This window comes from Lynx rufus, unplaced genomic scaffold (assembly GCF_022079265.1).
Source record: "Lynx rufus isolate CCGP_SWC_20201006 ecotype Redwood Valley unplaced genomic scaffold, mLynRuf1.p SCAF_18, whole genome shotgun sequence".
In the NCBI taxonomy this organism is placed as follows: domain Eukaryota; kingdom Metazoa; phylum Chordata; class Mammalia; order Carnivora; family Felidae; genus Lynx; species Lynx rufus.
The window spans coordinates 2458909-2468986 of NW_025814832.1; the positions used below are offsets into that span (position 1 = coordinate 2458909).

The 10078-nt window shown below is 35.5% G+C and overlaps 1 protein-coding gene across 2 annotated transcripts in view; it reads left to right on the forward strand.

The window, feature by feature from the left end:
* YWHAE (tyrosine 3-monooxygenase/tryptophan 5-monooxygenase activation protein epsilon) overlaps positions 1 to 8966 on the forward strand; it is a 54511-nt gene extending 45545 nt beyond the window's left edge. For both annotated transcript variants that reach the window (XM_047080646.1, XM_047080647.1), the window contains exons 3-6: positions 189 to 295; positions 955 to 1161; positions 3285 to 3421; positions 8021 to 8966. In XM_047080646.1, coding sequence (XP_046936602.1) covers positions 189 to 295; positions 955 to 1161; positions 3285 to 3421; positions 8021 to 8073 — 504 coding nt within the window. In that variant the 3' untranslated portion in view covers positions 8074 to 8966. The remainder of the gene's footprint in view (positions 1 to 188; positions 296 to 954; positions 1162 to 3284; positions 3422 to 8020) is intronic.
* Positions 8967 to 10078: the final 1112 nt, after the last annotated feature.

Sequence of the window (10078 nt, forward strand, 5' to 3'; positions counted from 1 at the left end):
AGGTAATTTCTGTAACTTGGAGATAACTTTTCTCTCTCTTTTTTTTTTTTAATCAAGAGAGAGGAAGAAGGTTTGGAGAAAGATGTATATTCTGTTTACTATGGCTCTCTTCCTTAAAACCAGAGGGAGATTGTGTCATAATTTATGTAATCTCTTAGACTTAAACAATTTTTGACTTTTTTTTCCAGGTTGAGACTGAGCTAAAGTTAATCTGTTGTGACATTCTGGATGTACTGGACAAACACCTCATTCCAGCAGCTAACACTGGCGAGTCCAAGGTTTTCTATTATAAAATGTAGGTTCTATACTAGAAGGGAAAATGTGAGATTAAATGTTGGCTCCCTTAGAATTACCACTTTCTCTGTGTAGGTGTTCAACTTTAATAATAGTTTGTTAGAAGAATAGTTACACGGGAAGAATGATTTTCAAAACTTAATTTTTGAGTAGTCGTTTGCAGATTCACTGCTAGTGAACAATTGTTGCGTTTAAGATGGTCAGACTACTGTGAAAGTACTAGGTTTTATTTTACCTGTTTGCATTTTTGTGTGGAATTAGCCCCCAGCTGTATAGTAATACATTATTACATAGCTCAATTTTAACATTTTATATACAAGTTTTATTTCATGATTAACAAACTGTCATGCTATTTTTTTGGGAACCACTTCTCATTTTTAATTCTAGTCATTGACAAATTTGTTCATTTTTGAGGCTTTTCAGTTGATTTCTCTAGTGTTTTGCTTCTGTTTGGTAATACGAACTCTGAGGGGGAAAACTAGATAGACTAGTCAGTCTTTCCTGAAAGAGACTTTGTGAAATTACTGAAGTATACTTGTTAATTATTGATATATTTTTGTCACATATTTCATTTTATAGAATATAGAAAAATTGTAACAGTCTACTTTCATTTAAAAACATTTTTCTTAATTCTATTTGTTTTATTTTGTTTTGTTTTAGGAAAGGGGACTACCACAGGTATCTGGCTGAATTTGCCACAGGAAATGACAGGAAGGAGGCTGCGGAGAACAGCCTAGTGGCTTATAAAGCTGCTAGTGATATTGCAATGACAGAACTTCCACCGACGCATCCTATTCGCTTAGGTCTTGCTCTCAATTTCTCCGTATTCTACTATGAAATTCTTAATTCCCCTGACCGTGCCTGCAGGTAAGTCATGGAAGAGAAACAAAAGCTTTCACTATGAAAGTGAAAAAGTTACAAAGGACAATTGTTTCTGTTTTGTTTCCTGGGACTGCCTTTGTATCCTTGGCCATGTACTAAAGAATTCTTTTGGCTCTTAATGAAACTGCTTTGGATGATTTAGGACAGACCTTACCTAGTTTGCTAGGATAGCAGTTTTGGATGTTGATGGGGAAATATTTTGTTGATAGGTTGAAAAAATTTTTTAACTTGTTAGTGATAGAGTGAAATGAGAGGAATTGTAGTAGAGTTATTTTAATGTTTTTATATTAGCTGTTAGTCCTTTTAGGCATGCTTTTTAATATAGTTATGCTCTTGTGCATATTTTGTAATTTCTATTTTAATATGAACAGTTCTCCAGCTTTGTATGTTAACAATTCGCCCATTTGTATTTCAGATTGTTCCCAATTTTTCCCCTAAATTTATTTACTTATTTTGAGAGAGACAGAGGGCGAGTGGGGTAGGGGCAAAGGGAAGAGAGAGAATCCTAAGCAGGCTCCACACTGTGAGTGTGGGAGCAGAGCCTGATGTGGGGCTCAATGAGACTCATGTACTGTAGGATCATGATCTGAGCCGAAACCAAGAGTCAGATGCTCAACCAACTGAGCTGCCCAGGCGCCCCGCAATTTTTGAAACAGATAGAAATTTAAAGGATATCTTTATGTACATGGCTTTTTACTTGTAAAAATTACTACAAAATACAACATGAAGGTTATCATTCTAACCATTTTGTTGTATAATTGAATGGCATTATGTACACCTACAGTATTGTGTAACTGTCACTACTGTTTCTGAAACTTCATCACCAGAAACAAACTCTAACCACTAATTCTCCATATCCCCCCCACCATTGCCCCTTCACAGTGTCTGCTCTCTGTCTTTGTGAATTTGCCTATTTTAGGTACCTCATAATTGGAATAATGTATTTGTTGTTTGTAACTTAGAGTATTCTTGAGTATATAGGAATCAGATATTCCACAAGAGATTTTCCTGATGGGAGGTAGATTCATTTAAATGCAAACCGTTATTTATTCATCTAAAAGCATTCTAAATGCCTAGTTGAATTTGTCCAAACATATACAGGTTTTAATGAAGAAGTTATAGCTATCTGTCAGCTAATAGTACTGTGCTCTTTCATTGTTATTCTCTAGTTTAGGCTGTCCCACACATCACTTTGATTTAAGTCTTATCCATGTCTTTGCTATTACGCATTTGCTTTAGTCTTAAGCGTGCCATTCATGCTCTTTTCCTACTTTGAAGATGAGTTCAAATTTGTCTTCCCATCCCCATTTCCTCATCCTCTAGGGTTTCCGAAGCACTTTCTCCAGAGTAGCATACTTCTTTTATAATAGTTTTATGTGTCAGTCCTCTATTCCTAGATGTTTTAAGTTCATTGTGGACTGAGATCGTCTTTTTCTTCAGTTTCTCCACCAGTGTCCTGCTTTACTTGGTGCTCATTATATACCATACTCAGTAAATGTTGATTTTATTTCTTTTAAAATGCAGCAAATGGCTTATATGATCACATTTCTGTGGGTTCTTCTATACTGCCCCCCCCCCGCTTCTATTAACATTAAATTCTATTGAAATTAAACTGAGATACTGTCTAAGTGGGTTGTTGACTAGAACTTGGTAATACCTTTGTATTGCATGTATTTTGGCGGTGGTTTAGGATAGAATTTGGTTTGTGTATTCTGTTTACTGATAGGCTTGTTAAGCATAGTAAGAAGCAGTGCTCCAGGGGCATGTGGTCGGCTCGGCTGGTAGAGAAGATGACTCTTGATCTCAGGGTCATGAGTTTGAGCCCCACATTGAGGGGAGAGTATGTTTAAAAAAAAAAAAAAAAAAAGAATAAGTAGTGCTCCAAAAATTTTACTGCCTCCAAATTTGCTACATTACAAAATTAAATAGAAAGTTAATTTTTATCAGTTATACTTGCTTTTCTTTTATTTTGGTATTTAAACCCAAGTTACTCAGTGTCACTATTACATACTGTGGGATAACTAAAGAAAAAGATTGATTTCTAACATGTTATTTCTAATTCTGTTTTTGGGCTTATTTTTGTAATACATTTATGTAAATGCTTTTAGGTTGGCAAAAGCAGCTTTTGATGATGCAATTGCAGAACTGGATACGCTGAGTGAAGAAAGCTATAAGGACTCTACACTTATCATGCAGTTGTTACGTGATAATCTGACACTATGGACTTCAGACATGCAGGGTGATGGTAAGGAAACTTGGAAGTTAATGAATGCATCTTTTTGAGTTGTTGGGTCTTTTTACTCTTAGACATTCCTTGGCATTTTTTCACATTAAGCTGCAATTTAGACTCAGCCTCTCGTCCACAAAGTATCAAATTTTAATTATTGCCTTTACAGCAAACGATCTCAAAAGTACAGTTTTCCGTTTTGGGCTGTATGATTATGTAAAAGACTTGTTTGGAAAAGGGGATCTTTTTTTGTATTCGAAGATTTAAAAATTTTGCCTCTAATGTTCGCTAACTTCTCTCACTGTTGTGGAAGATTGAGGGAGGAAGCAGTTCATTTTATCTTCCTCAGATTCAATTTTAGAGATCGAAGATAATTGTATTTGAATGTCCTGATCACTACTTTGGCCGACTGGTATCCTCAGGTTAAAACTGGATGGTGTCAGTAAATATTTATGAAGCGTCTTCTCTGTGTGGAAATCTTTTATCTAAAGAAGATTTTCTAGAGCAAATGGAATGTCCTGTCTTGCCATTAGTCCTTATTTAAGATGTCTGGTTTTAGTTTTCAGTTATAAATAGTATTTTACAAAACTTACTTTTGTGATTGGGCCAGGGGGTTAAAATTCTAAATGCCAAAATTTGTCATAATTGTTGATTTTAAAGGAGATTTTGTTGTGCTTATTCCATAGAATCCATTTTATCCATGATAGATCACTGAAGAGTCAGGGGGAGGAGGGCACAGGGTGCAAAAACAAGTGTGACATGACCATTTTATGAGATAGCTTTACAGTTGGTGGTGGTATGGGGAAAAGAAAGTTTGTCAGTATCAACTGCAGATCCTATAAGAGTATATTACCAAAATGAAACATATAGGTTGCATTGCTTGAGGCTAACTGTAGTCTGTTGGTCACACCAGCATGCTGTACTGTCTTTGGAAGCATTATATTTCTTTAAAAGTGCCTATGAAAATGGGTTTTCGTTTTAAATGTGCTTACTATGGAAGGATAGAGTGAGATTTTAGACTTGCCTTAGGTACTAAAGCGAGAATTAGATGACTCAGCTTTAAAGCTCACTAGGTCTATGAAATATTTAGATATTTGACTAGGGTTGGCTTGAGATGTGTGGCAGGTGTGACCTGCTTGCACACTTTTCCAGCAAAGCCAGACAGTGCCACAGATTACTTTTTAACACAGCACTTCAGGCAACTGCTACCAGTCTTTGGGACTCAAAACCAATTTACCATCTCTGAACTAATGACTTGAGGTTCCTTCCAGCTTTAAAATTCTGTTGTATTCTAAACAATAACTACTCAGAAGAATGGCCAAACAGCTGTGGACTCTTCATAGTCACCCTCAGCTCAGAGAAGACTAGTATCTGTTTGAGGGGATAAAAGGAAACATGTGGAGAGTTTGGTAAGCGGTGTTGACCCAAGTAAGGTATATACCTCTGGGGACATTTTTCTGAGGGTGAAAATAACAAACAAGGTGACCTGGGTTGAAACATTGCTTTTTAAAAAACATTTTATGCCAGCTTTTATAACTAACATTGCTAGATTACAAAATTGAACAGAAATAAAGTTTTATATTTTCTCTAAAAAAATTTTTTTTAATTACTTTGAGAGAGGGAGAGAGAGCACAAGCAGGGGAGAGGGGGAGAGAGAGAATCCCAAGCAGGCTCTACACTTGAACCCACAAACCATGAGATCATGACCTGAGCCAAAACCAAGAGTCGAATACTTAACCAACTGAGCCATCCAAGCTCCCCTGAACTTTATATTTTCTAGTACTACTGTTCTTTATCATTGATAACCAGTAATTGATAAATCAAAGTAAAGTATGTTTTTCCATTCTGTTTTTATATAAAACCAAAGATACTCTCTTCCTTGGTTGTCAAGCATTTTATGAAATAGATCACTTTTTACAATAGGATATTTTCTTGAAACTACTTTTCATAGTTGCAAAGGTTCTTTGTACAGAGATGTTTTATTACATTTCAGCATAGATTTCTCTTTAATCCTAAAACAGGTTTATGTAAATCTTAGTTAAATCCAGTTGCTTCAATTCTTACCACTTTGTAAACTGAATAATTGATTAAATTTGGTTGCGACAGACTAATTTTCATTTAAGAGATTTCATTTAATTTTCATTAAAGACAGTATTTGAAATGATTAAACTTGCTAGTTTAACAGCAAAAAATTCTAGTCTCGTGACATTTTTAGTAAAATTAACAAATTACCTGAATTTACAAATTGTTGTGGTTACTAGTAATTTATTTGCCATTTTCCTAAAGGGTATAGTATTACATGTTTTATTAAATTGGTTTTGTGACTTAATCCATGCAGAATTGCAGTCATGGAATTGGCAGTTTTCCAGGATGTTGGATTTAGCGGACCATCAGTTTTCTCCTTTTTAATTTTTTTATGAAGGAAGAAATGTATGTGTTTCATAAGCTTTTATTGAGACGCTTTTATACTTTTTTAACTGCAGAATATGTTAACTTCTGTGTTGGAACATCTTTGTAAACAGATCACCACTTTTTCTCATTAAGTGATTTCAGTCCTTTTAATCTGTGTTCAGAGGACGTTTCATACACAAGTCTATAGAAAAAATGTGTGTTCTCTGCCTTATTCCTGTCTTCCCTCAAAATCAAGAAACAATGGGCAAAGAAATACATACCCAAAGAAACATTTTTTCCTCTTCTGTATACCTTTTAAGAGGATATTATTTCATCCTTTTAAAGGTAAAAGGAACAGATAACTTTGTAGAATGAAGTTTATACAAAGTAAAAAGACCAAAATCTGATTCCCCTAAATCATTGATGTTTTCTTTTGTCCTGCTGTCTTGGTTTATTTTTCTTGTAATGTTGCTTTCATATGATTGTTCTCCCTCCCTTTCTCCTTACAATATAGATTCCTAAAGGAAAATCCAACTCTTCCTTTCCTAAAAACTCTACTTTGTAAGTCATTATCATGGCACAGCAAATTCTGCTTTTTAGTTTTGGTTCTTCACTAATCATGCCTGCATATATTATCATCCTTTTGCTTACAAAACTGCCTGTTCTACATTCTAGGATGTGAAATCTTCTAAGACATTTATGATCTGCTACCCTTGTCTACCTCTGGTTGGGTGTGACTCATCTGACAATATTCTATGCCAAAGTTACTTGGAACTCTTGGCAAATCTAATGGTTGCTTATAAGTGAATTAGAGTGTGTTCTGTTGTTGTATGTTAACCATATTTTGGCAGTGTATTGCTGTTAAAAATGAGCGTGAATGTTCCTATCATTTCTAAGTTTGAATACATTGTTTTGGGAACGATTGATTGGGTGGTCCATCATTTCTTTCCTCGGTAAATGTTTTTTTGTCTTTGCATGTCCATTTTCTATATATGAGTCAAAAATCTTTGTGTACCTTAAGTACTTTTTAAGAGTCACATATCAGTATCAAACATTTCTGTTAGAGAAGAAAATTATAAATGTTCTAAAACTACATTCACCTAATCCTTGTTGCCATGACAGCATTTATTGTTTATCATATCAAGGGCTGTTTAAAAACACTCTTTAGGGTAAATGCTTCATGTCGGTAGTCAGCCGGTCTTAGTGTCGTTTATCCATCCTGACTAATTTAGCAAGCAATGGGAATGGATGGATTGTCTGAACTGGAGTGATTATTGGATTAGTTAATTGGTATTTATTTTTTCCTGTTGAAATTTGATTCAAACTAGTAACTACATAGGAATTGTAGTGGTTTGTTAAAGCACAAAAGAATGTAACTTTTACCTGTTTTATTATTATTATTTTATTTTAGCAAAAACTTGCATGTTCTCTTTAGTATGGCTGTGACTTATTTAATGCTTATTAATAGGTAGATGATTCTCCAGTGAATAGGCTGGCTTTTTATTGCATGTCATAGTGCAGTTGAAACTCCCGAGGCCGATCATCATGTTTTAAGGGAAAAGAAAAATGGCATGAGAGAACTGGTCCAAATGCCCTTCTTTAATAACCTCAGTGGTCTGGTTTACTTTGAGCATGCTGTTTCACTTTGGAGTAAGGAATTTGGTTTATGGTTTGGTGTGACTGGCTAAGATACAAAATGTAAGATACCTTAAAAAGCAAAACTCTCCCTCTAAAACTATAGACCTCCTTTGGAGCATTTTACTGCTCAGTTCTCTTTATTGAAGCATTTCTCATGGAGCTTGTGGGTAGATTTTACAAAACAAAAAACAAAAAAACCAACAACTATAAAGTACTGTTGAGTCTCTTGAAGAGGTGAGGTTATTGAGAAAGAGTATTTTGACCCAAGATATACATGAAAGCTTGAAAATCATTTAATAGTTATGGTTACCTTGGCTGTCTACTTTCAAGAGCTTATTTTAGCATAAAACTAGTTTTACTGTGCGCATCAGTTTTTTCATCCTGTTTACCATTCAGGACCATGGTCCAGCAGCACCTCTTGGCTTAGGCGTCTCAGGTGTTAAGGGTGGTAGAAGTCCTTTGCCTGTCTGTGGTTAATACCAATTGTAGCAAATATAAGGAGTCTTTATGCTTGGAATGATGCCTTTGTTTGTGACCACAACAGCCTGACTAGTCAGTATGCAATAATTAACTCATTCTTCTTTGTAGGTGAAGAGCAGAATAAAGAAGCGCTGCAGGATGTGGAAGATGAAAATCAGTGAGACATAAAAGCCAACAAGAGAAACCATCTCTGACCACCCCATTCCTTCCCATCCCACCCCCATTGGAAATTCCCCCATTGTCACTGAGAACCACCAAATCTGACTTTTACATTTGGTCTCAGAATTTAGGTTCCTGCCCTGTTGGTTTTTTTTTTTTTTTTTAAACCGTTTTCAAAAGTTCTTAAAGGCAAGAGTGAATTTCTGTGGATTTTACTGGTCCCAGCTTTTAGGTTCTTTAAGACACTAACAGGACTGCATAGAGGCTTTTTCAGCATTACTGTATTGTCTCCTGCCAGGTGGGGCAAGATCACCATTAGAAATGGAAATGATATTTGAAAGCTATTAGACTTCTAGGTGACGCGAGCATCTAAGAGAGAGGTTAATCACACTATGAGGCATTGTGGTATTATTTTTCCTTTTTCTAATTGTTTAAATTGAATTTTATACCAATGTTTAAAATTAATTGGGTGTTAGCTTGAGGTGGTTAAAAGTTGTTCGGAGAGTTGTAATGGTTTTGCTGTAAAAAGTGTTTCAAACTCTGCTGAAATGTTGCTGAAAAGCATGGTGCTGGTAACAGTTCAACAATCCGTGGCTGCTCATTCTTGCCTACTTTTACTCTCCCTCTAAAGCAGGTTAGCATTGAAGGTGGTATGGAAAAGCCTGCATGCGTGTTCAATTCTTTGTTTCTTCTCCTTCCCTCTCCCCCCCGGGCCCCCCCTTCCCTACTTCGCTCGCTCAACCTCTTTTGTTCAGTATGTGTAACTTGAAGCTAATTTGTACTACTGGATATCTGACTGGAGCCACAGATACAGAATCTGTATTGTTCTTACTGAAACACAGCATGGAATTAACATTAAACTTAAATAAAACAAACCTAAATTAAAAATGCCAAATATTATTGCGCCTCCATCCTTTATCTTTCTAAAATAAAATCTCTAGTCCAAACACATTGACAGTATTGTTTTCCTGAATGTGGAAAGATCTCCCCTCCCTTTTCTTCGTAAATCACTTGTCTGTTTCCCCAAAGATGATGTGTATTTTTAGAAAAAAAATTTTTTTTACTTGTAACCTGGTTGTGAAGAACACTAAGAAACACCAAGTCACTTCATTACTGTCCTCTCAACCAGGTAGCAACACGGTATTTATTTTAATCATAAAAGTACAAATTCATACTTAAGGTATAATTATGGATCATTTTCTAGCATGGAATTTTGGGTTATACAACTAAATAAGGCTGAATGTGTCCAAATAATCCTCCTTACTTAGTCTGAAGTAAAATTACCTTAGCCCCCACTACCACTCCAAAGGTCAGTGGCAGAAGCAGAAAAGAATATTTTCATTCTCAGTAGTGCATGTACACGTGGTAGAAGTCTGTAGCTGTTCCCCTTACTAGAGACAGTGTTAAGTAGTTTTTTTCAAAAAATAGTCTATACAGCGTGTATAGGTATTTAGCTAATACAGATCATTCTGTATTCCGCGTTTAGATTTAATTTGAATGACAGTGTAACATGGATGTACTCCTGATCTTTTCTTAACTAGTTGACTCCCTTTGGACATTCAGATTGTTTCCAGCATTGCTATTATAAATGGTGCTGCATTAAATATCCTTGTAACTGCACTTAAATATTTGCATGTGTATTTGTATGATACATTTCTAGGTTTCCTGTGTCCGAGAACATTAACTTTTCTACTGGTAAATATTGTCCATTTCCCTCCAAAGGGGTCGTGCCACTTTATAGCCCCCCTCTTCCCTATCAGCAGTATAAGAATATCCACTCCATCATCACACTTGATTTGTTGCTACTAAATGAGGTGTTGACACCACAAGTGTATATATCCTGGCTTCTCGGTAGAGAAGACTTAGGAAATTAACAGAATAGTAACGTGTCTTAGTAGTTTTTATCTTATGAAAATATATGTGTATGCCCATAATTAGAATAAGTAATTAAGATTTTTGTGTTAATGCTCCTCCATTAGATAGTTGGAGACATTTGGGGTTACGTCC